Consider the following 27,137-nt stretch of genomic DNA (forward strand, 5'->3'; position numbering starts at 1 on the left):
TTAGCTGCAGGGAGAAGCTGAACGGGCTGGGACTGTTTTCCCTGGAGTGTCGGAGGCTGAGGGGTGACCTTATAGGTTTATAAAATTATGAGGGGCATGGATAGGGTAAATAAGCAAAGTCATTTCCCTGGAGTCGGGGAATCCAGAACTAGAGGGCATAGGTTTAGGGTGAAAGGGGAAAGATATAAAAGAGACCTAACGGGCATTTTTTTCACACAAAGGGTGGTACAGATATGGAATGAACTGCCAGAGGAAGTGGTGGAGGCTGGCACAATTGCAACATTTAAGAGGCATTTGGACAGGTATATGAATAGGAAGCGTTTGGAGGGATATGGGCTGGGTGCTGGCAGGTGGGACTAGATTGGGTTGGGATATCTGGTCAGCATGGACAGGTTGAACCGAAGGGTCTGTTTCCATGCTGTACATTTCTATGGCTCTTTGATGAAGCTTTACAACGACGAAATGGTAACTTGTTTCTCTCCCCAAAAGATACTCCAAACCTGAACATGACCACTATTTTCTGTCTTGATTTTAATTTAACAGCATCAATGATTTTTGCTTTTATTGCAGAAATAAGTTGCATATTAAAGTTTTTTTTCTTAAAATGACTGTTCCATGTCCTATTTCAGAAAACAACTTTTATTGTTCAAGAACTACAGGAAAATCGCCAGATTTCACATCATTGACATCCCACCTAGACCTTCCAAAGAACTAAAGACTTTCCTTGAGTCATCCAGTTTCCGTATCAGTTGAATCAAACTCAAGAGATAAAGTATGGTTTGACCTTCTTCATCTTTATTCCGAACCCTGGAGAGAGTGTGATCGTGTATGTACACAATGACATGAGTTCTGTGTCTTATCTGCAGAAACAGCAGATTCTTAAGGAATTATATAGTCATTTACAGGGAGCAGCATCTAAATAAGGCAACACCTAACAGGGTGACTGTTACAATCAGCAAGCATCAACAGTAAAGATTGTCATTTGGCATTACACAATAGATGTTCTTCACCTTGTTAAACACTACCCTTGCCTCCAAGACCTCATTGTTTACGGCAAGTTCTGATCTGGTCAAAGTCATGCTAGCTGAGCTTTTGTCACGCAACCCCCAAACTTAACTCTTTCCCTACCTGCTCATACCTTATACACATTCTCATTCCCTCCTTTTATCATTCAATGTTAACCACCTAGGTGGTAAAACCAGCTTTCATAAGATTCTGACAGCCAGTATTTAAGCAAGTTATTGACACACAGCGCACAACAAAAGTTACTAGTCTATGCAGTAGATAAGATCCTCTCCACATGAAAAAGAAATGCTCAAGAGTAAAGTTCTTCAATCCACTGTCCTTAGTGATCACTCCACCCCCTTCAAACAGAGTGGAAACCAGCCAATTATCCAAAATCTCCTTCCAACCTGAAAACAAAATCCACTATGTCCTTGCACACCACTCCATGGAGAAATCTGAATTCTTAAATAAGGGCAGTTAAATATGCAATGAGGCTGAGGAGACTTCCATTCTTGCAGAGATGCTTCAGATGGAGGATATCAGCGTACCTACAGCAACAGAGTAGGTGAAAGCAGCATTCTTTGCTACTCCTGCTCTGCAGTCAAATTTAACAAAGCCAACTGGGTATTTTGATGTTAAAAAATCACACTGCACCAGGTCATAGTCAAACCAGTTTAATTGGAAGCACACTAGCTTTCGGACCGATGTTCCTTCATCAGGTGATATGGTGGGCTCGATCATAACACAGAATTTAGAGTAAAAATTTACAGTGTGATGTAACTGAAATTATACACTGAAAAACTGATTGTCTGTTAAGCCTTTCATCTGTTAGAATACAGTGATAGTTTCACTTCTTTCATGTGTAAATCACAAAACCTTTTTTCTTCAAGTTGCATTCTCTGGTTAGCTAAGAATGAACAAACTCCAGCGATGATGTTAGCTGCTGAAAGTATTTGTGATTTCCTCTCTCATTCCTTCCTTGCCAAAGCATGAAGACAGTCACACATTTAACGACACTAAATTGTGTCTGCCTTTTTCAACATTCTCAATCTTCTCGAAGTCTGTTATTCTGTTCACTATTTATGTCATTATCAAGTTTTATACAATACATAAACTTCTAAGTTGTACAGCCTAAACAATTCAGTCATTTACAAATAACAATTAGTGGCCCTAAAATCAAACCCTCGGGGGACCCCATTCAGGTTATTCAAAAATGATTTTCCTTTGACAAATTAAAACTTGGCTAATGTGAAAGTGGTCAGGAAAAATATTTCAAAAATCTGGAACAGCAAAAAAACAACAAAATATTTCCTGAGCTTTAGCCATTGAAGAGGCAGTTTCAGTTCAGATTTAAATCTCATTTGTGGGAAACAAATGCAGCATATATTAAAATATGTTCTCCAAATGAAAACTTTCCAAATACGACAGTTGGAATCATACTGGTTACAGACCAGTAACTGTACAACTTTGCTAGAAATCAATATTCTCTGAATTTGCAATACGAAGCGGGCCAATGAGGTCTTAACAGTAAATGACAGAACTTAAACCACTCGGCCTCAAGCTCTAATATTCTCTAAAATTGTAACACATCAAAATTAAAATGTACTCTTCTATATGTGAACACTGCATTTAAAAAAAGCAAAGATATTTTAATACAATACTCTCATTTGGCTAAAGCATGACCACTGACAATGGCTTTTTTTAAAAACAGACATTGTAGAATTTCAAACAAATCAGCAGCTCAAGGTGTGCAATTTGTTTTAAAGTCACATGCTTGATAATTTTTTAAAAAGGACCAAATGTTGCATAATGTTGATGTAAAAACAAAATATGCGCTATTACATAGCTCACAAAACACAGGGAATTGAGATCTTGATTCAAACAAGGCAAAAGTCACTTAAAAGCATTTTCTGAACCATTATTTTAGCAAACCAAAATATTTAAATCGTAAAAACTCTCAGAATGGCATAATTTACATTGAAACTTCCTTTTTCGACCCAAGTATTAGTACAACCTTAATTTCTGTGTTTCTCTTTTGATTTTGCATCCTCTCAATGAAATTACACTTAGAGGAGAAAACCCTCACAGCGGACCACACAGAGCCGCAGTCCAAGCCACTCCCTTCCCCCAGAAGAAGGACGTGCAGAGTTGAGTCCACAGCCCATAAACTGACACTCCCACAACAAAACACCGGACACAACTTCCTAGGTAGTCAATGCTCTTCACTATCGGGATCCGAGCAGACCGGCTCCACTTTCTCCTCCATTTCCCAGTGATGCCATGTTGTCCTCAAAGTACTTCTAAGGGGAGGTGTGGGGAACAAACTTTAAGTATTACCAAATATTGTTTAAATGTTTTTCTTTGAAGTTCATCATTTCTAACTTTTGGTTTAATACTTTTGAGCCTCAAACCTCTTGTCTGTAGTACTCCAAACTCCTTTTGCATATGGAACTTTACCCTCTTTTACCTCGGAAACTTGAACCCCAATTAAGTCCAAGGGACTCAAACCTCCTTCTCATTTTACTTCTCACGGGGACTCGAACTCCTTTTCTTACTCTATGTGTCTGGGAACTAAAACCCCAATTAAAACCCAGGGAACTCAAACCCCTGCTTGTCAGTTCGTTTATGAAACTGCATCTCTTGACTAAACTAATTATGGTTCAAGAAGTCCATAAAATATAATGCGATTGAACGAGGGGACCATTTCAGAGACACAGAAATATCGAGAGGTTCCAAGATTTAAAATCTTACCTAGTGAGCCCGTCCATCTCGAGATAACGGTGCTCTGGGCAATCATTGAAACCGTCTGACGGCAACTATTCATTTGGACTCCTGCGTGACTTGACAATATTACCGTCCCATTTCTGTATCAGTCGAAGCAAACTCTCAGAGACACAGTATGGCTCGACCTTCTTCATCTTTATTCCGAGCCCTGGAGAGAGTGTGATCGCCCATGTACACAAGGACACGAGTTCTCGGTCTTCTGTGCAGAAGCAGCAGATTCTTAAGGAATTATATAGTCACTATCCAAATAAGGCAACATCAATATTGGGTGACTGGTACAATCAGCAAGCATCAACAGTAAAGATCAAGCCATTTGGCATTACACAATAGATGTTCTTCACCTTGTTAAACCCGCTACCCTTGCCTCCAGTACCTCATTGTTTACTACAGGTCCTTATCTGGTCAAAGTCAAAGGCTAGCTGAGCCTTTGCCACTTAACTCTTTCCCTACCTGCTCACACCTTATACACACTCTCACTTGAGGCTATTAAACCATCATCTTTGATTCCCTCAAGCTGCAACATAACTTATTTATATGCAACTGTCCCCAGACCCAATACTTCATGCAGAACCTCAGCATGCAACTCAAACTGAAGTTCAATTTCCTGCTCTTCATTGGATCAAAAATCCAAATTGATAATTCTCTCAATTGTAGTTCAACTTCTTTATGACTTTCATCAGCCTTCCTACTTTGACTTTCCAAATTATGAGTCACTCAACTATTTTAGGATCTGTTGAACCACTGGCAACCAGTATTTTCTACACTCTAAACACTTCAATCTTCATAGCTCTTTCCTAGCTCTTAAAAAAGTTGTGCGTCTACATTTGGCCCACCCCTTAATGGTTGCTTTCATTCTCTTTATCATCTACTGTCAAATCTCTGAATTACTGCAGAGAATTGCATTTATACTAAACATAGTAAAAGAAATCTCATTGCCAAATTAATGACAGTCAACATAAATACCTGAAGTGTACAGCACAAATCTGTAACTAAATTCTCAAAAAAGGATATAGTTCTGGCAAATAAAAACAAGATTACAGCATTCATAGAAGACAGGAGTTTGTACCGTATTTGGACCTGTATTTACACATACACAAGAAAATAACTGGGTTGTCACTTTTTCAACTATCCTGCTGACCCAAATCACAGAATATGCAAGATCCATGTACATTCATTTAAAAATTCAAAACGTATTAAAATCGGACATCACATTTACGCACATGAAAACAAAACAATATTTTTAGTCAGCTGAGAAAAAGCCCTGCAATGTGTTATTTACCACAGTAACAATGTTTGTCACAGCTGGATATCATGAGCCACCTAATTCACATAATTACTGCAATTAAAACTAATTGCAGTAATAGTAACCAACTCTTTGAGCACTCATGTATAAGAATAACCTTTGTTGACATGACCCCCATATGACATGACACAGATTGTTACAAAACATGCTACAAGAGTAATTGCTTACTTCAGACTGTAAACGTTCTCACTTCCTTATACTTACAAAAATAACACAAAAGGCAGTTTCACCGTTTAATCATATACATTTCTCAATAAAAATCAGGTACAAAACTCATTATTTACCTGCCCTGTAATGTTCACACTTCAACAATGACATCATTGCCTTGCAACAGTGACCCCATTTACACTGCAGGAAGATTCAGCCTCCACGGATAACTGCACAAGACAGACTGGATGGGGAGAGTCAAAAGAATGAACATTTCATTTAAAGGCCTTCAGTGTGGTTGTTATTACTTGCTGCCAACCTTATGAAGGAAACCCCTTTTAAAAGGTTACTCTGACGGCACTATCACTGTTATTTAACTAGCATGCGTGCTTTAAGAGGAAACCGTGAAAATAAATTGGTGTATTTCAATGCCACAATATAGATCGTGCACACTGCAACCTTCTGATAAAGCGGTTTGTAACATTCTGCATTCATTCCATGTTCTACAGGATTGGTGACTCTCAATGAATATATGCCTAGATTTTTCAAAATGTATTATTTTGTGGACACTGGTGGCTTCACCTGCATTAATTGCCTCTTCTTAAATTGCCCATCAGAAAGTGATTGCTGAGCCAGTTTCTGGAATCACCGCAGTCTATGTGGATCTGATCATTATGTGTGCCTAGATGCTAGACAAAGGAGGGCCAATGGACATGATCTATTCGGATTTCCAGAAGTCCTTTGACAAGGTGCCACGTAGGAGACTGCTAAATAAGAAAAGAGCCAACTGTCTTAAGGGCAATGTACTAACATGAAGACGACTGGCTGACCAGCAGAAGGCAGAGTAGGGATAAAAGGGGTATTTTTTCAGGATGGCAGACAATGACTTGTGGATTCTGTGTTGTAACCACAACTATTACATTATATATTGAGGACTTGAACAAAGGAACTGTTGCTAATTCTGCAAGTGACGAAGCTAGGCAAAGGGATAGATAATATTGAGAAAACAGTGAAACTGCAGAAAGACTTTGACAGACTAGGAGAGTGGACAAAGTGGCAAATGGAATACAATGTGGGAAAGCATTCGGCTGTTCGCTTTGGCAGGCAGAATTGAGGCACTACTTTCTAAATGGGGAAAGGCAGTTGGGAAACCTAGTTCAGGATTCTCTTAAGGTTAATGTGTAGGTTCAGTTAGCAGTTAGGAAGACTAGGAAAGGTCAGCATTCATTTTCAGAGGGTAAGAACACAAGAGCAGAGATGGTAAGGCTGTATAAGGCTCTGGCCAGACCACAATTGGAATAATGTGCAGAGTTTTGGGCACCATGTCTAAGGAAGCATGAGCTGGCATTGGAAGGCATCCAGCAGAGGTTTCTAAGAATGATCCCAAGAATGAAGGGCTTGCAATATGAGAAGCAGTTGAGGAGATTGGGTCTGCACATGAGGAGTTTAGAAGGATGAGGGGAAAGTTTCATTTAACTTTACAGAATACCAAGATACATGGATGGAGTGGATGTTTGAGAACATTTTTACACTAGTAGCCTCAGAGTGAAGGGACAAGCCTTTACAACTGAGATGAAGAGAAATTTCTTCAGCCACATGGTGAATTGGCGGAACTCACTGCTGCAGAAGGCTGTGGAGGCCAAGTTATTAAGTGTATTTAAAGCAAAGATTGATAGGTTCTTGATTGGTCAGGAGATGAAGTGCTGAGAGGATAAAGCAGGGTAATGGGATTCAGAAACTTATTAGCCCTGATCAATTGGTGAAGCCTCAACAGGGCCAAATGGTTTCATTCTGCTTCTCTATTATACGGTCTTATAAATGATATTTATCTGGCATTCGCAACAGTCACTGCAGGAGGCCTTGGTCTAGATGTGTGTCATAACATCTGATTAAAATAACTGCAAGTGTTATTGTAAAGGTTAGACACTTTGAAGACACGAGTACAACCACAGTTTTGTCATCAAGAAATGTTCAGAAATCATCACACACACGCATAAACTATAAACATGAAGCACTATACTAATAAGGTTCCAGAAAAGAATTAAGAGTACAGTATATGACTCGTTTTGAGCAAAGGTGTACGCAAGTAGAAGAAAAAGAGGAGAAAGCGAGACCTGCAGATGCTGGAGACCAGAATCAAAACGTGTGGTGCTAGAATAGCACAGATCAGGCAGTACCCAAGGAGCAGGAGAGAATCGACATTTCGGCATAAGCCCTTCATCAGGAATGGGAGAGGGGCCAAGGAGTCTGAGAGATAAATATTAAGGGGATTGGACCTGGGACAAAGTGGGGGGAGGGGAAATAAGGAAACTGGTGAAATTGACATTGATGTTGGAGAGTCCCAAGGCAGAAAGTGAGGTGTCTTTCCTCTCGGCGTCGGGTGGCTAGGATTTGGCAACAGAGGCGGTCCACGAATTGCATGTTCTTGGTGGAATGGGGAGTTGAAGTGGTCAGCCACAGGATGGTGCGGTTGTTTGGAGTGTGTGTGGAACATTTCAGAGAACATCTCTGGGACACATGCACTAAACAACCCCTCTGCCCTGAGGCCAACCATTTCAACTTCACCTCCCACTGCCAAATCCTAGCCACTTGATGCTGAGAAGACGAACACTTTCTTCCACCTTGGGAGAGCCTCCAACCACACAGCAATGTCAATTTAACCAGTTCCCTCATCTCCCCTCTCCTTATCCTATATCCAACCCTCCAACTCAGCAGTGCCCTCTTGAACTATCCTACCTGTCCATCTTCCTTCCCACCTATCCACTCCACCCTCCACACCAACCTAACACCATCACTCTGCCAACTTCATCTATCGCCTCTCAAGTTACCTTCCACCCAGCCCCATCCCTCTTACTATTTATCTCTCAGCCCCCTTGGCCCCCACACTCCACATTCCGGATGAAGGGCTTATGCCTGAAATATCAAAGTATCAAAAATGAGGTGGTGGGGGGAGGGGGAATTTCATTGAAATTCACAGAATACTGAGAGACATGGATGGAGTGGACTTTGATAACATGTTTATGATACTTCTCAGTTTCTCTACAGTTGCAAATAGGCATTTTTTTCCTAATTCTAGAAACTTTATGTTAATTTTGAAGCACCAAGAGAGTCTGATAACTGATCAGACTCTCATTCTATGTTGAAGGAAGGATTCTAGACAAGTCTTTCCCCTTTGCACCCGAGGCAACAGTTGCCCCAGACTTTTGTGCATCTCACAGAACATAGTCAGGGACATTGGAATGTGCCATTCTGCAATATTCATCAAGTTGATGGTCTTCCAGGTGCAGTCAACGTTCAACTTGATATACATCCTGGGGAACAGCCTGTAGAGCACAGAGTCCTGCATTACAGAGCTGCTCAGGATGCATCTTAAAAACCAATGTATTTTTCTCCAAACCTTCTTTGCAAAGGCACATACCAAGTGATGCGTGACAGTCTCTTCACCAGCGCAGCTGCTTTGAGGGCAGTGTGCAGTGGTGTACATGGACTAAGCATTCATGATGGATCTGCCCATCTTACCATCAGCCAAGCTCTGTCTTGGGGCTTGTTGGAAATGTTCTGGTCAGGAAGCATTCTGCCAAATGACTTTGATTAGTATGCTCAGGGAACTACATGACAGAATCCGCCCTCCCCTTTTCACACAGGGTCAAGGATGCTACATGCTGACCACTTCCTGATGAACATGGTCATCAGGGCAATATGAAGTTACATTGATTCAGAAGTCACTAATTTCCTGAATTAGTAGAAAATGCCTGTTTGCAACTGTAGAGAAACTGAGAAGTATCATAAACATGTTATCAAAGTCCACTCCATCCATGTCTCTCAGTCTTTGTGAATTTCAATGGAATTCCTCCTTGTTTTTGATATTTTGACATTTCAGGCATAAGCCCTTCATTCGGAATGTGGGGTGGGGGGGCCAAGGGGACTGAGAGACAAATAGTAAGAGGGATGGGGCTGGATGGAAGGTAGCTTGGAAGGTGATGAGTAGGGAATGAGAGGGGGATAATGTTCACTTATTTTCACTCTTTGAACTGCAAGCATTTGTGTTCCCAAATCTAGGTTCCTGTCACTGAACTGTTTTCCAATACAAAAACAAATGAAGCTACAATAGTAGAAATGGATACCAAGAAGGTATCACATTACATGAATGATCTCAGCAAGCAGAGTGGCCACATATGCAATTGCATTCTGGAATGGCTATGGAGGCATCAGTACTTAGGAGGGAAAAGGATGGGAAAAATAAGCTGTGCCAAGGTACAACAAAGGTAACCCTGAAAAGGTTTCTCTCCTGTTGCTGACAGCAATGCAGAGATGAATTCTCATTTCCTGGTGACTTAAACTATCTAGATGAGTTGTCAAGTGCAGTTCCAGCCAGTACTAAGTATTGATATGCAATCTATGCAGATTTGAAAGGAAACCAGAAGATCCACTAATATTGCTGTCACTAAGATTATTTAACAAAGGTAAAGTCCCCATAGTCCCAAAGGAGTTGGAAGGTTGACCTTATAGAGATTTATACAATCATGAGGAGCATGGATAGGGTAAATAGACAAGGTCTTTTCTCCAGAGTAGTAGAGTTCAAACTAAAGGGCATAGGTTTAGGGTGACAGGGGAGAAATCTGAAAGGGACCTAAGGGGCACCCTTTTCACAGGGGATGTGATGCGTACTGAATGAGCTGCCAAACAAAATGGTGGAGAGTGGTGCAGTTATGACATTTAAAAGGCATCCAGGTGGGTATATGAATATGAAGGGTTTTAAGGGATATAGGCCAAGTGCTGGTAAATAGGACTAGATTAATTTAGGATATCTGGTCAGCATGGACGAGTTGGACCAAAAGGTCTGTTTCTGTGCTGTATATCTATGACTATGACCACAGGGCTGTTCCCTCTTTCGAGACAACTAATGGCACGTTCAATCCGAAGGTCAGCATATCTCAGGTGAGGGGCGAGGTTGAGAAGGCAGGACCTTCACGGTGACCTCAATTGGTGCGGGAATCAAACCCATGCTATTGGCATCACTCTACATCGCAAGCCAATTGATCTGACTGACCCTCATTTAGCATAGTATTACTCATTAATAAATATTTAATCAATAAAACACAATAATGTGTCAACAAATGAACTGTTCAACATTTTTCACCTGATCATCTCACTTGGGTTCCATTAACAGTACTTTGCTCAAGCATTATAAATCTCTGAACTTAACAAGAAGCTCATCACCACTACGAAAACCCACTCTGAAATTGTGAAGGGCAAGCTTTAAAATCTAGGTATTCTATAAGTTTCTTTTAATTTATTTGATTCAAGGACCATCATCCAACACACCCAAAACTAAAACTTTAGTAGGATTCACTAAATGGCAGCATCGCTCTATCAATCAAAAGTAACATTTTGTTATATCCAATGGATGTAAAAATCAGGATTCAGGTGCCTTTTGCACCTAGAAGTGACCACAAGATAACTGTTCAGTCTTTTTTTGTGTGGCAGTACAGTTTGCATAAGAATGTAAATAGGATGGAACCCACACATCAACCATTATTTCAACAGCTTGATAATGAAAAACATGGTATCAGTTCAATAAAACTGAAGACAAGCACCATTTTGTTCCCACACTCATACGAGGTAGATTTAAATAAACACAAGGAACTTCAATTCTAAAATAAAAATACAGTGCCAGAGAAACACAACAGACTGGCAGCATCGGTGATGAACAAACAGAATGAAATGTTTTAAGTTGAAGGGTCACTGCAGTCAATGTTAACTCTTTTCTCATTGCAGACCTGTTACATGCCTCCAGCACACTGCTTTTGTTATCAGGTTAACTTAAATTAGATCAAGCCATTTGTGTACTTGTGCAAAACAAATTCCCACTCCGGTTTAATATTTTCATATATTAAATGCTTGTATTGAGCAGAAGCGAGCTCGCCAAAGAGCTGAACAAAGACAAGAATGCAGGCTGGAGTTTGATTTACATCGACTGCAGCCAAAATGCCAGGAAATAATTAAGCAGCGTTGCAATTTCATTTGGTTCGACAATTGTCCAGAGAACTAAAATATCAACATCTTACCATTTATATTTTATTCCAAAAATACAAAAGTTTTCTGCAGAAGTTACCCCACAAGTACTACCCAGCTTGAGGCACAGCAATCATTGCTCACAATTGATTTTAAATGAAATAACAATAAACACAATGCCATTTATTCATGTACTTATTTGGAGATTGCCTCAAGTTTACAGTTCAACCACAAAGCTGAAAATGTGTTGCTGGTTAAAGCACAGCAGGTTAGGCAGCATCCAAGGAACAGGAAATTCGACATTTCGGGCCAGAGCCCTTCTTCCTGATGAAGGGCTCTGGCCCGAAATGTCGAATTTCCTGTTCCTTGGATGCTGCCTAACCTGTTGTGCTTTAACCAGCAACACATTTTCAGCTCTGATCTCCAGCATCTGCAGACCTCACTTTTTACTAGTTCAACCACAAAGCCACATTTAAAATACTCTTCAGTTTTAAGAGTTAAACAACTTCTCAAACTATGCATGCTTGAATTAAAATTATACAATAATTTGTATAAGGGCTGAAAGCAGAGAAAAAACATGAACACAACTGACGGTCTGTATTTGGTTAGCTGACATCAAACCATTTCATGTGAATGCATACCATAAAGCATCCACAATTAAAGGGAGGGATTCTTCCAATGTTCTGTCAAGAAAAACTTCATCAGGCAGCAGCTGAAAGAAGGGATGAAATGCATATAACAAAAGGACCTAACTCAAGAATTTTTTAGAGATAAACCACCCTCAATTTCAATAGGTTCAATAACTAATAAGGCCATATCTAAGGTGATAAAGATAATTCCAAACCTACAAATAGTTGCAAACAACAAAGTTGAGAGAAAACACAGAGCTTAAGATGGAGGTATCCACCCAGAGCTTAAGATGGAAATTTAACTCTACTTTTCAACTATGGACTGTAGCAAAAGCTCAACAGCCTTGTTAAATTGCTAGTTGATCCTTCTCTTTGACAGCAACAAGTTGGTCAAATCTATCCCCAGAGTACACGTGTACAGTAGGATTACCCAGTGAAAAAGAGGAGGAGGGATTTTCTCATCCTTGACAAATAAAACAACAAACTTAATGTCATATACTGCATCTCAAGAACACAAAGATCAAAAACAAGGTTTATCGCAGATCACGGGAGCTCACAATTTGTTACAGTGATTGTATTTGTTCATTGACTCATGATGGACATGCTCATTGCAACACAGCTGTCCATAAGCTTCTCTGTCAAGAAAAATCCAATCTTTCACTCAGTCACGTACCATAATATCCCAAAGAAGAAACTACCTCTCATCTTCGGCAAAAATCATGGCACTCATGCTACATGCTGAGGTTTGTGTGGAAAATAATGATAATCCAACTATCATAGCATGTTTGAGAGAGGGGAAATGTAGGCTTGCAAAGGCTAAGCTTAAATAAAGGATAATTAAAAAGCAACGAGATCAGAGCTGGCTATAGCAGAGTGGGACAGGAAATTAGCAGATAACTATTACTGTTGAGGAACAATAATAGATATTTAAGAATGCAGTTCATGCTTACACAGATATATCCCAGTGAGAAAGATGAATTCTAGGAAGAGGATAAGTCAAAAATAGTTAACTAGGGAAGTTAAAAAGCAGCATCATATTGAAATAGAAAGTAAACTTTTGTGGCAAAGACTAGCAGTAAGCCGGAGAATTGAGAAAATTTTAAAAAACAACAAAAGACACCAAAAAATAAAGTGAGAGAAGATAAACTTTGAGGATAAACTTGTAAGTAATATCAAGGTGCACAGACAGAGCTTCTTTCAATACATAAAAAGGGAGAGAGAAGCCTAAGTTAATATAGATCCCCAAGAGAACAAGGCCAGGGAAATAATAATAATAGGGAGCCAGTAATAGAAGAGGGATTGGACAAATACTTTGCTCCAGCCTTCACTGAAAAATGCACAAAATCACTACATAACCAAGGAAAATAAAGGAAGACAGGAAATAAATACAATAACCATCATCAGAGAAAAAGCAGAAGGGAAAATAAAAGGCCCCCTGTACCTGACGGGATGCATCATCAAATGTTTCAGGGTGTAGCTACAAAAATAATGAATGCACTGGTAGTAATCTTCGAAAAATCCTTCAGATTCTGGAAAATTCCCAGAGACAGGAAAACTACCAATGTCACACCATTATCAAAAAAGACTGACCTTTGAGAAATACAAAACAAACTAAAGAGAACACTCCCTACAAAACAATAATGGAGGGATGCGAGCGCAAACAAATGACACAAAGCAGCATCGAGAACTCCTCTGTGGGTGTAATAATTATCCATCTCATTCCGAAGTGACAGCCTGGCTCAGTTAGTAGCATCAATGCTCCAGTCAGGCCTCACAAAGGGCACAGGAACACTGCCATGTCTGTTTATTTGATGCAGTAGTAGCAAGTATTATCTTTTCTGATAAAGCTGAAACCAATACAATGTCCTGATCAGGAGTCAATGGAGGCAGAAAATACACAATATGAGTGCAACATGCTAAGATAAGGATAACAGAGACATGGATTAGGGCTGGAGCAGTGATGTTTCTGCAAGGTGGATGTTAGGAAGGCAGCAATGGAATGAAGTGACAATGACATGGTTCACAATTTTACGAAGTTAAAAAGTAGGTGAAATAGACATCATAAAGTAGCCTTCAGCAAATAAGCTGAAATAGATATTAAAGGTCCCAACAATTCAGGATGATACAACCGACATTTTCCACTTCAAGGGAAAACACCTCCTCTCAATCTTAACTCGCTCCTAATTAATATCTGCAATCATGAGCCAGCCTACAGAACAAAAGACAGAAGGACAAAATTACACTTTATTTTTGAGTGACAATGTATGCCTTTTGTCACCACAGAAGTGAGTTTTTAATGCAGATCAAATTAACCTGCAACATCAAATTTGCATTTCTTATCATCTGCTGCACCAGTGCATTAATTTTTGAGAATCTCGTACTGGTTTACCGGGTTTTCTGTCTCCCTCCTCTCAAGTAGGGGAGTTATAGATTTTATTTCCAATACGATTGGACATTTCAGGAACCTTCGTAACGTTTGAAATTTATTACGTATGCCTCCTTTCTCAGCAACCATTTTTGTTTTAAAAATTCTGGGATAAAGTCATCTTCCTGGGAAATGTAATCTTTTAATCTTCTTCATACCTTTTCCTGGTGATTTTAATTGTTTTAAGATTCTGCTTTCCTTGGACCCTTTGATTCAGAATCATTTCAGCTGTTATTTACATCCATTAATGAAAAATAGGTGTTTGATTCATTCACCATTTCCTTATTTTCCATTAGTAATTTCCCAAACCCATGAGGCTTCATGTTACTTGTTCTTTTCTTATTAAGTACCTTAAGGAACTTTGAATGCTTAAATAATTCTAGCTAGCTTTCTCTCATTCTCTGCATTTTTCCTCATAAGTATTTTTAGTTATTTTTCGCAGTTTTTCACACTTCACCAGAGTAGTATAACATATCAAAAAACTCCTATTGCATCTTTGAACTATCCAACTATCTAATTTCCACATTAATTTCAACCAGCTGTCTTCATATCGTCCTGACTGCCCCTATAGATCATTAATTAATTGGTATCTTGTTGCACAATACCATATCTATAACAGTGTGCTCCCTGTTTAACTCTAGAACATATTGTTTTCAGAACAGTTGTGTGAAGCATCACAAACTCACGTACTAGATTACATTTGACAATCTGACTCATCCAACTATTACACTAAAATTATCCATGACTATCAACATACCTTTCTCACAAGCTCCCAAATATTTCTTCTTGTATGCAGTGTAGGTATTATTCAGGGGACAATGAATTACACCCAAGTGACTTCCAAACTTAACTTTGTGTCTAACAAAAATGATTACATCTTGATCTTTAGGACTAAAATCATGTCTGTCACTAAAAAACCTACTTTGCAACATTTTCCTAGTTTGCTGTCCTGCTGAACATATTCTTGAATAACCAGATCCTGGTAACCACACCTCTACAATAAGCATTAGATCCATTTGAATTGTCGAATTATCCACTTTGTTACCAAACTACAGGCATTCAAAAACACAGCCTTTTGTTCTACCTTATTACTAATTTTGCAACCTATATCTGCTGAGATTTCTTCTGTGCCTTACAGCCACATTCTGATTATCATTTCCATTATTGTTACCTTAGCTTCTAATTTTATCTCATCTTTCCTCATTGATCCCTTGCCTGCGCCCAGCATGGTTCAGGTGAAGACCATCCCAATGGTCCAGTTCCCGTACTCCCAGTAGCCCATGAATCATAACACATTTTTGATTATCCAATGCCATAATTAGCAATCCATAGATCATGACCTTTCTCCTGAGCCCTCATACTCATCAAGCAGAACCATTTTCCTATACCTATCCACATTGTTGGTACCATGTGGCTAGCAATGATTGGATTTTCCCCTTACAAGTACAAGTGCCTCTCCAGCCGTATATCACAAATCCTGCCACCAAGCAAGCAACAGAGTCTTCTGAACTCTGTTTTCTGGAGCCAGCCTATCCCCCTAATATCACTTTATTCCTGAAATCCAAACACTAAGGAAACACTAAGGGATCTGGTAAATGTTGCCAGATCTGTTGAATTTCCCAAAACTTTGCATTTCTGATCTCCAGGACCTGAAGCATTATGATTTTATTTTACTGCCACATTCCAATTTGCTGTCCTGATTTGAGCAACATCATGTAGCATATTTGATTCAGCAGTCCAGCAGCCCCCAGTTACATTCATATAAGCTGCAAAAACCTTGACTTCATTACACAATTGCAAGAAATGTGATTCCTCCATTTCTAACTTCTCACTCATTACCTGTCTCACTTGTCTGTGTGCCTGCAGCTCTGCCTCTAGTTCATTGACTGATAGCAAGGGCATTTGAAGAAAATGGCTTGGGCTATGGATCATTGTCCACCAGAAATGGTAATACAAAATGTGAAACTGCATACCATAAACTCAAAAATGACACGATATTTTCAAACAAGTTTTAAAAGATAATGCCAAATATTGCACTCTTAAATAAAAACCATCAAAACAGTTTAGATCTGCCAAGTTACATTCATATATACAAAGCAGCAATAAAGAGAGTGATTACACAAATTACCATTTCTCACTCAGCACATCAGTCATGTAGTATGAACAAAAATGTTGATATTCACAATATATATTAGAAGCAGGATATTAAAAGGGCCAAGGACAGAACACAGTATTTTCCCAGTAGTTTGCATTTCTGCACAAGATGACTGCAGTACCACTCAGAGTGGAATGCAAATTCAATAATCATGCCGACATGGCATCAAAACTTTGATCTGATTATGAAAAGTAGCTCGCTGATGATGTCACCTAGTATGGTGACGAAACATCTGAAACTGAACCTTCCTGCTCAGCAAGCAAACTTACATCCAGAAAAGTAGATGTGTCTGATATAACATAGCCACTTGAGGAGTTACTTCTGAAGATTTCAGCAGAGACACTCCACATACGCCCCCCCCACCCCCAAACTCAGGTTATTTTCTGTTACCTACATGTAGCGTGACCATTGAATCCTCCTCTTCCCATTCTAAGTTAGTCTCCAAACAGATGTCCCAAACCTCACCATCAAGCAGTTAAGAGTCTCTGGACTCTCCATCATGGCTCCAGAAAGCTCTATACCCTTTGACCATACAGTCACTAGTAACAACTACAATGCTATTTAATCTCCCCATTCAAGCTTTTCTTGTGCCATGGTTTGTTCACTCAGCCACGCTATAACCCGCTTCCATCTGCACAGGCTAGAAAAACCCGTGATTTACTTGGAAAAAAGAGAATGGCAATAAAGTGAGTTCATATATTTAGATTTCCTGATGGAGAAACAGGATAACACTTTCTCAAAATTCATTCTACAAATAGCATCATTGACATGCTGTGGTCAAGTAGAAAATACAGTGTTCTTAAAATCTTGTGATAGCCCATATACAACAATGATTGTCATGAATTTCACTCAAATAGTCATAGCTACAGGAATGTTTATCAAAGGCAGCTTCACTTCATAATAACACATGAAATGTGCAATATTTGCATAAAACTAAACTACTTTTTTGCAGCACAAATAACATCATCAGTCGGTAATATTCAATTTAATCCTTATTAGGATATTTAAGCTGCCCATCCAGATACTGCACTTGTGGATGATTCTCATGTAGCCAATTTCTACACTGGGCACTGCTACTCAATGCAATTTAGTTGGGTAAAGAAAAGTCCCATTTTTCTATGAGAGGTCTGACAATCTCATGCATTTATCCAAAATCCCCTTCACTTACTACTGTATACAAATGTAACATGACAAGTGGATATCACCTCACTCCTCCACTTCGATTATTGCAAAGAAATAGTTTCAATACATTTTGTCATTTTTTTCTTCCCACACATGCTCTCCACATAAATGGTGAAATATTCCAAGAAAACAACGGCAGTGCTCTCCAGTTTATTCTCAATGGGTGTGCCACCCACGTATTTCGAAAGATCAGTCAGAATGCAGTTTCACACATTTCCCTTTTATCCCCCAACTTGAGTGTGTAATGTCCCCACCTAACTCTGCTGCAAATGCCTGCATCGTACATTCCGCTTCAATAAATTCATAGCAAGTAAACTGCGTCTTTTTTCGTTTGTTATTCCTGTCCCAACAGTATGCTGTTAATGACTAATGCTAATAACTTACTGCAATTATTAAAGTTAATACATGAACAGTGATAACTGAGAAATCATTTGCTCAAGCCTCCTCAAATATCATACTTTTATTTATTAAATCACAATGGCCACCTTTCAAATGGTTATATGCAACGGTCATATTTAAAATATCGCTTCATTCTCCAAAGGCAAATCCGAGACCGTTGCAATATTACGCACTCTTATTACCTTTATTCTCATCTCACTACCAGAATTTATTATTAATACGCATTTACGGTAAACTCGATTAAGCTCACATGGATCAATGAGCATTTTTTTTAAAAGTGGAAGTCATCACATAATATTCCAAAAGCCAGAATGAGAACCACCGTTCATGTTCTATGATTCATTCTCACCGCTGCGCCATTTTTATGCTAACTGCAGAACGTTCAGTACCTGTGGTGAGAACCGGTAACTATAAACTCAAATACCGTTTTTGACGGATAAGAAATCGCAGTGACTTTCCAGACTAAATCTCCAATGAGAGTAAAAAAAAATCCATCACTCATCTTTCACAGTACCGATGTACTTGTTCCAGCTGCAGCACACGAACGTCCAACCAATGTTCCAAAGCAATCTTGCATTACCTTTTTCCCATTCACTCGGGAGACATGACCCTCCTACATCAATTTAGACGATGAGATGTGAGGACATCTCCCCCGCCAGAAGTACACATTTAATGTTTTATTTTAAATACCCCTCACTCACCCACCCCCGCGCACACGCACACAAATACCTCCACACTTGTCCCAGCTGCAGGATGTGAATGACCGACTGCCAGATCCACACCGAGGTCCTGCAGCAGCGGTTGTAGCCGGTGACGCCGGGTCGCCTGCTGCTCAGTCCCTCCACACCCCCGAGTCCCCCGCCGGCGTAATCCTGCATGAACCACCTGAAGCTGAGGATCTGCACCAGGACGGACGGCACCAGCACGAAGAAGAGCGTCAAGCCGAACCACCAGTAGTCCTGCTTCAGGTAGTAGTCGGCCGCCAGCCAGAGGTCTGTGCCTACGTCCGAGAAGAAGACGAGCAGCGCGATAACGATCCAGACACAGTCCAAGACGGGATGGTCCCCCCCTTTCAGGTTGCACAGCGATCTCCTCAGGCAGGCGCTCCGGCAGCCCCAGTAACACGATGAGGTGTTACAGCAGTGACAGATGTGGAATGAGCTGCTGGCTTCCGGCCCCCCGTCCAGCTGCTGCTCGTCACCCCCCTCGGTCACCGATTCGTCCAGGTTGTGCAGCTGGGCGAAACCGGTAACCCCGACACCGTCGGATTTCGCGGCCATCTTGGTGGGTGCCTGGCGCTCTCAGCTTCCGGGGTTACCCGGCCGAGCGGAAATGAGGGGGTGGGAGCCGCACTGTTACCTCACTTCCTGGATATGATGGGACGGGGTGGGGCCAGTGGTGGAAGAGTTTTGGAGACTTCTCCTGTTTGGAGTTCAGGTGAGCTTCACATTCCTTACTATATGTCCAGGTACGTGGGGAGGGGGCAATCTCCTCCCCCCCTCTGCCTTGCCCACACTCTTTCCCCTGTGTCCCCTCACTTTAACCCCACGTCATCCTCTTCTACTACTCCCAATCCGAAACCCTCTCCTCCACTAACTCCCACTTATTCTCACATCCTCATTCCCACTCTCCATCAACCCACTCCGTTCTCCCTCTCTCCTTATTGCCTCACTCCCCTGCCAACCCTGTCTTTTTGGCTCTCCATCCTCCTCTCTCACTCCCACCCTCCTCCAAACACACACACACTAATCTTCCAGCCTCTTAGAGAGAGATAATACCTGCGTCCAAGCCATCACAAACTCATTCCCCGATCCCCACCGGCTCAAATGCGGACAGTTCAGTGGGTTTACATCAAAGAACCGAAGAGTCATTGCAGAGCTGCGACTTGAGTTTGCGAAATCCATTCAAATGTTAAAACTAAGCCTCCTCCCCTGTCATTTATGAGCGATAGTTGCGGCTCTAAATTTTACCTCAAACGCCTGATTGGCTTCTCTCTCACTTGTGAACCAACAGTTAAAAGCATGTATCAGGAAACGATAAAAGATCCATGTTAACATTCAAAATAGACAGATAGAACTATGGGGGAGGTAAAACAAGTTAAGTTAGTTAGTCTTGACTGCAAAAACGAACGCGTTGCTGCTTTAAAGCCCCGTATTTTCTCACCGAGCTACTTTATGATTTTAGTCTTGTTTGCGATTGGTTACGGAACAACTTTGGTTTAACACACCGGGCCGGGTTATTCAGTCACAGCTACTCCAACGAAGGGTTCCATTGAATAGATTAACTTGTCTTTTTGCTTTCCAGATGCTGATTGGTCTGTGTGTTTTAATGTTCTATTTCCTACCAAGGTTTCTCTATTGTCCAGCTTGGTGTGGAAGCCTTTTCTTCACAAATAAGGTTTATCTTAACTGACATCATCTGTAAGGAGTCAGCTTCCACAAAAATGCTGATGACCCAGGTCCAAGTCTCCAGTTTCCTATGGCAAACGACTTGAGGAACAAATCATTGTATTCATACTCTAACACAAACTCTATAGCTGGAGGCCATTCTAATTGCTTTCCCAGCTACTGCCTTATGCTGCCTTTTGCAAGTATCTGACCCTATAATCTCTTCAAAACAATACCACTTGTTTGCATAACAATAACATTAATCCCATTGCTCCAATCTCAGTACATCGTTAAACTCTTGTGAATGCTTTGGTAATTTTCAATTTGATAACTTCAGTGTTCTCCTGGCTGGCCTTTCGTTCTCCACGTTACATATGTTACAGCTCATCCAAATCTCTGCTGCCTATATCTTAACCAACAATACCTATTGGTTTCCAGTGACTTAAAGTTTAACCCAGGTATTGAAATTCACCCATAATCTTATTGTCTCATAATGTCCATCACTTTATTTTATAAACTCCTCCAGTGCCAATATCTATTACTTCTTTGAAGAGATAATAAAATGTCAAATAGGGGGTAATGCTGCTGATACATTCCAGAAGGTGTTTGACACAGTACTACACAACAAACTGGCCAGGGAAAACATGGTATAAAAGGAACAGAGGCAAAATGGATCCAAAATTGGCTAAATCATAGAAACCCAGAGTAATGGCTAATGAATATTTTTCAGACTGGTGGAAGGCTTGTAATTGAGTTCCTCAGAGTTTGGTATTTGGATCATTGCTGTTCCTGATATGTATTATTAATTTTCAGATGAGACAAAACTTGGATGTATTGTCAACTGTGAGGAAGATACAATGGAACTCCGAAAGGATATTGACAAGTTGGTGAAGTGGGCAGATACGTGGTTCAATGAAGAAAAATGTGAGATGATGCATCTTTGTTGGAAGAACTTTTTAAAAATTGAGATGTGAAATTCTATAAGTGGTGCAGGAGCAGGGGATCTGAGTGTATATTTGCAGAGATCATTGAAGGTGGCAGGGCAGGTGAAGAGAGCAGTTACTAGGTGGAAAAGCATACAGTGTTTGTAGACTTGTATGACACGTACACAATACTATAGCTGATGTCTAACAATTGTGAATGCATTGGAAAAAGTGCAGAAGTGATTTACAAGAATGGTTCCAGGAATGATAACCTTCTGAGAATAGTTTGAAGAAGTTGAAGCAGTTTTCCTTGGAGAGAAGTCTGAGAGGAGTTGTGAGCGGGCAGGACAATATAACGATGGCAGAGATTTAAGCTGATGTGTGAATGAAGCTAGGGTGATACTGGAATAAAACTTTTTTACACCGTGAATAGTTAGGGTATGGAATACACTGCCTGGGACTGTGTGGAGGCAATTCCATTGAAGCATTCAAGAGAGCATTGGATAATTATTTAGACAGACATGGTGTACAAGTGATTTGGAGGAAAGCCAGGAAATTAACACTAAGTCATAGAACTGTATTGGCACGTTGGGCTGTATGGCCTCCTGCATCATAACATTTCTGTGTTCTTTTGGCATATCTGCACTTTCTTTTTCCCTTACTTGGACTTCATATACTAGAATTCATTGCCTCAATTTTTCGTCATGTCCAGCACTCTCTTCCTTTCAGACCCTCCTCAAAACTCATTTCTTTGTCCAAATGCGCACTTGTTGAGCTCATTGGTACATTTTTCTATGTCAAAGAGGCTGCAAGAAATAAAAGTAATAGGCTGATCTTATGGATGTTTCCTTTGTGTTCCTGTTTTATGCTTAAAAACTCCAACTTAGATGTAATTTGATTTTTTGTGAGGAAGACCTATCTCATCTTCGAAAATCCACTCAACCCATTTCTCAGAAAATTCTGAGGAACAGTCACTCGACCCAAAACGTTAACTGTCATATCTCCCCACAGATGCTGCCAGATCTGCTGAGCTTTTCCAGGCATTTTAATTTTTATTCCTGTTCTACAGCATCTGCAGTTCTTTAAGTTTTCATTTATTTTTCAATTTATCTCCATTCACCATTCATTACAGGTTTCCAACAGTATATTCAACTGCTACGGCTCTAAATCATTTTCTTTAAACACCACCATGTTCCTTATCAGTTAATTGTAAGCATCTTAGTATAAACTCAATGTTTTTATTCAAAGCCAAATCGGTTTTCAAAAGCAGAGAAATAAAAGATATTGACGCTGTCAGATATCAAATCTATCTGAAAAGGGGCACTTTTGTTTTCTATTAATTTTGGTTTATTCTGTTACATGTGCATGAAAAGAGTGCAAGCTTAAAATAGAAAGAGAAAGCAAAATCTGACAGATTATGGATCAAAAAGTGAGAGTTGAGCTGAAAAAACCATCCAAACCATAGCAAAGAGTAAAACTCAGAAGTCATAAATAAAAACAGCTGGATCACCATGGAAGCCTCCAGTTTTAAGGTTGGTTTTTAAGTATAATTTGGAAGTTGTGAATATCAACTGAATTCATGCCATTCATGAGTAAATCTTTCAGTTTCCAAACTATTGCAGATTTTCTTGTGTGCATTCACTACTTAACAGACAGATTTTTGAAATAGAACCATTGTATTTCAAGGAATATGCATCAATTTTTCTATGAATTATCAATTGATGGGTAATTTAAATTTTGAAAATGGCTACTTGATTCCAAATGATCACAACAATTTGTTCTCACTGATGAGGGGGGAGACAACAATAATAAACTATCTACATTTATATTTGACTTCAAGTGCTTCATGCAGTGGGTTTTGTTTGCTTGATATTGGGACAACTCTATTCCTAGCCAAAACAGACATGATTAACAGTGGCATTAGCCAATCACATCTGGAGACAATTCTGCTGCAAATGACGAGCATTTTCGATACACGGTCAGCGCTAGTAGCAAAATCCAGAGGACAATAGGGCTGCTGTCATGAGAGATGACTGGTGATGAGTTTAATCTGAGGGTCATCACACCTCAGGAGAGGGTCAAGGTCAAGAAGTAAGTGGAACTTGCATGGTGACCCCACATGCGCGCACAATTTACCACATGTAAAATTTTGTTTCTGAAAAATCACAAGACCTTGATTGTGTCGGTGGACGTTATGATTGTTTTGGCCTAGGTAATACTTTTTAAAGAAACAGACTGCAAACTGTTGTAAGACTGTCTGTTTGCCATAAGACCCAACTTGGCTCTTATCTGTTTGCTGTGTAAAACGGACAGTTTGCCATAAGTCTTGCATTTCTCCAACTTACTGGCAGTAAACGTTATAATTATTTGGTTGATACATTGAACACTGTGACATCCCTTGATACAGGGGAAGTTGTAATTACTTTAAAATGACTGGAGAATTTTTAATTGTTTTGAAAAGATTGGATGCTTGCACTGGAAGCAGTGTCATAAGAAGAACATGGACGTATGGACATCATTTGGCATGCACATAAGAACACGGAGACCAATTTAAGAAAGGGCTAAGAGTTGACCAAGTCCCAGAAAGAAGAATGTCACTTAAGTAAGATTGCATGCATTAAGGGAACCCAGAAGCTGATATCTGCAGAGAATTGTTCAAGAGAGAGACTACAATTCTACTTAAAAGAACAGTGTGGTGAAGCTGAGGTCATAGGTGGAGTGGACAGTCTTCTATCTCCTTGGATACTCTTTGCTATACTTTCTATTCCAAGTGTAAATTGTTTTTTGTAACAGATGAGAAATTACCAGCTAATTCATGGCTAATTTGCATTGATTCTAATTCATGTGAAAGTTGAAAGAAATGAAATGTTGTTTAATTCTTCGTTCATAGCTTTGGTTATTATGGTTCATTTGACCCCACAGGGCTTATAACAAGAGACAACTTTGGATTTTAGTGAGAAGTACAAATGAAACATTACTTGTTGAAATGAAAACAATTTCTGAGAACTGTCACCTAATCCAGCAGCAGTGTTAGAATTATCCCAACCTTAGTGCCTTTAAAACATTGAAGATGGCAGCATTGGCAAAGTAGGCACCGTTTGGGCTCTGGACCCATCTGTTCTAGATGGCCGCTTCCTCCCTAACTCTCTTGTCTTCATTTTCTTTTTCTTCATTGTCTTCCTGTCAGTAGCGTAAGAATGACATCATGGAGGGGAACAGGTGGCAAAGCGGTGGCAGAAAAGCCAAGGACTTTTGGTTGTGAATCTGGAGTGGGGGCTCCAAGCATTGGTGACGTGGTGGTTGAAGTGGCAGTGGTGTGGTATGCTTAGAGTGGGAACTTGAGGTGTTGGCAAGGTGGTGGCCTTAGCAGAGCAGAGGGCTCCTGGCGGTGGGCCCAAAGCAGGGACTCTCGGCATCTGCAAGGCGGCAGCAGAGCCAGGAACTTCTGGTTGCAGTATGCTTGGATCAAGGATTCCTTGCTATCGGCATGGCAGTGGCAACAATTCCTGGTTGTGATCGTCCCATAGCTCAGGTCTTCTGGTTTGTCAGTGAGGTAACAGTAGCAGCAGAGCGGGGGGGGCTTATCTTTGTGGGAAGAGTGTGGGTCCAGAATGGGATCCGGCATCGACAGGGTGGGCCCAGCTATGAAGAGATGGCACCTGAAGAGTGATGACTCGGACGTTGAGGAGTCTGGTGCAAATGATGGTATGGGTGTCATCAGTGGAGCAAAGATGAATTTTCTTTCAGCTTTGTCTTTTTATTCTTGAGGTATTCGAATAGTGCCGGATTGTGGCGACAGTTGAAGTTTTCACTGTATTTTACTGTGTTGTTCATTGAAGAGTATAAGTAATAATAAGTCATCATACATTCATATTAACATAATTAGCTGCAGGAACCATTGAGCCCACAGTCTGGATTAGCATGCCCATATTTTCATGTAAATAAAATGCTAACTATTATGCTATAAATAATTTCTGTAGCAATTGGTTTGTGATGCTGCAACACTGAAACTGACATTCAGAATCTATGCCATATCTTGCCAAGTAGGCAATCTGTGCCCAGGAATAGTGAGATAATTTGCATTGCCTACTGTGTGATTTAGCTGCTGGTTATGTAGCTGCTCATTTTTATTCTACACAAAATACCTGGCATTTTACTAATCCAATATAAATAGAATCCAAGTAATCAATTTTAAAGTCCTCTACAGCATATTTACTACAGACAGATGCTATTATATGGAGTTGTGATGCCAAATACCAATGTGTTTTCCTGGTGCCTTTCAATGCCATCACTACTGTTCATATCATTGGCAATTTTCCAAAAGACAACATACTAAGCACACATTGTCAATCAAGATTACAGGCAAAATTTTTATCATTAGATATGATTTGTATAGTTTTACTGAATTTCAATATCCCTTCTTAGCTAGATATTAACAGTTAGTTAAAGGCATTAGACAACAACTAAAACACTTAACCTGTTTTCACTGAGAGACACAGTTTCATGTCATAAAACGATCAGTCTAATCAAGGGATTTCAGATTGGAGACAACTAAGTCTTTACAAGGATTTGTAATCCATATGATCAATTAATATCATAAGTTTTCCACCTACAACAAGTCAGGTTGCAGTGATGGAGCATCAAGCAGGATAGATGACTGGCGTAGGGACTGATTTAGTGACTCAAGATTCTTTATTGTGAAACTGAGAAACTAACTCACATGGAGCATTCAGCATATTCAAAGGCTTTTTGATAAGTAATTCCAACATGGTAGGTTACTGTGTGGCAACAGTGTTAGTCGCAAACAATCGATGTTGATTTCTTTGGGCCTCCACTTTAGATTATTGCTTTGTTAAAAAAAAATCTGGATACCATTTGTTTTATTATTAACAGTGTAGTGCAAATATAATGAAATATATATAAATGCATACTTGATTTATGTTTGCAAATTGTAACCCAATATTGCGCCAATAGACTTTGATTGGCAGCAGAGACATTTACTCCGTGTTTTTAATCACAATGAATTAACATGTACTAATATGATGTGACAGTGAATTTATTCAAAAATGCAACAACTCTTAGTTCCTTTTGATAGCAGATTTCCTTTATCAAAAGTGGATCACTGGTTTAAGCTGCTGGTGTGGCATTGATAAATGTTTGCTTGTTGATGGTACAAATCAAAAAAATGTATTTCTATTTATTAAGGTTTTTAGAAACTAAAATTGAAACTATCTGATTCTCTCCCATTCATCAATAAATTATACTCCCCTTTTCTCGAAGCATGGTGGACAAATGTTTTGTCAGTGTCTTTCAAGTAACTGAAAGCATGTATAATGTTTACTCCTAATTTATGATTAATCAATTTTATCAGGCAAGTTATTGTTGCAAAGGTAAACAGGAACTTGGCACATACTAATTCAGTAGGGCAATATTGCAATGAAGAGATTAATAGTTACCCATGAGGTGTACACATTTGTCCTGATAAGAGCAGTTTTTGAACATTTACTTTGCTTAAAAGGCATGAACATCCATGATTAGAAAAAAATATTTCTCAGAAAAGTTGTTTATGTATAGTACAATTTGATCACTCAATTGGTTTGCTTGTTTAAATTGTAATGTATAATAATGGGTTGTACTTGATTGTGCATCAGCACGCAAAGTATTAGTAATGGAGAAGTAACAGTCATGATAACAATAAATGAATAACATTCCCATTATTGATCTGATCTTCAACCAGAATAGACATAAAAGTTTGTTTAATCACTTCTCGTAATTGGTGAATA

The 27,137-nt window shown here is 39.7% G+C and overlaps 1 protein-coding gene and 1 long non-coding RNA gene across 3 annotated transcripts in view; one reads left to right on the plus strand and one right to left on the minus strand.

Moving 5' to 3' along the window:
* The window catches only part of LOC132833356 (XK-related protein 6-like), a 498,863-nt gene extending 479,505 nt beyond the window's left edge, over positions 1 to 19,358 (minus strand). For both annotated transcript variants that reach the window (XM_060851567.1, XM_060851575.1), the window contains exon 1: positions 18,774 to 19,358. In XM_060851567.1, coding sequence (XP_060707550.1) covers positions 18,774 to 19,324 — 551 coding nt within the window. In that variant the 5' untranslated portion in view covers positions 19,325 to 19,358. The remainder of the gene's footprint in view (positions 1 to 18,773) is intronic.
* Positions 19,359 to 19,416: 58 nt separating this feature from the next.
* LOC132833366 (uncharacterized) lies at positions 19,417 to 26,633 on the plus strand. Its single transcript, XR_009647074.1, has 3 exons — positions 19,417 to 19,481; positions 22,728 to 22,886; positions 23,816 to 26,633. It is a non-coding gene; the product is annotated as an uncharacterized LOC132833366 (long non-coding RNA).
* The last annotated feature ends 504 nt before the right edge of the window (positions 26,634 to 27,137 follow it).

The sequence above is a fragment of the Hemiscyllium ocellatum genome, chromosome 3 (assembly GCF_020745735.1).
Source record: "Hemiscyllium ocellatum isolate sHemOce1 chromosome 3, sHemOce1.pat.X.cur, whole genome shotgun sequence".
NCBI classification, from domain to species: Eukaryota; Metazoa; Chordata; class Chondrichthyes; order Orectolobiformes; family Hemiscylliidae; genus Hemiscyllium; species Hemiscyllium ocellatum.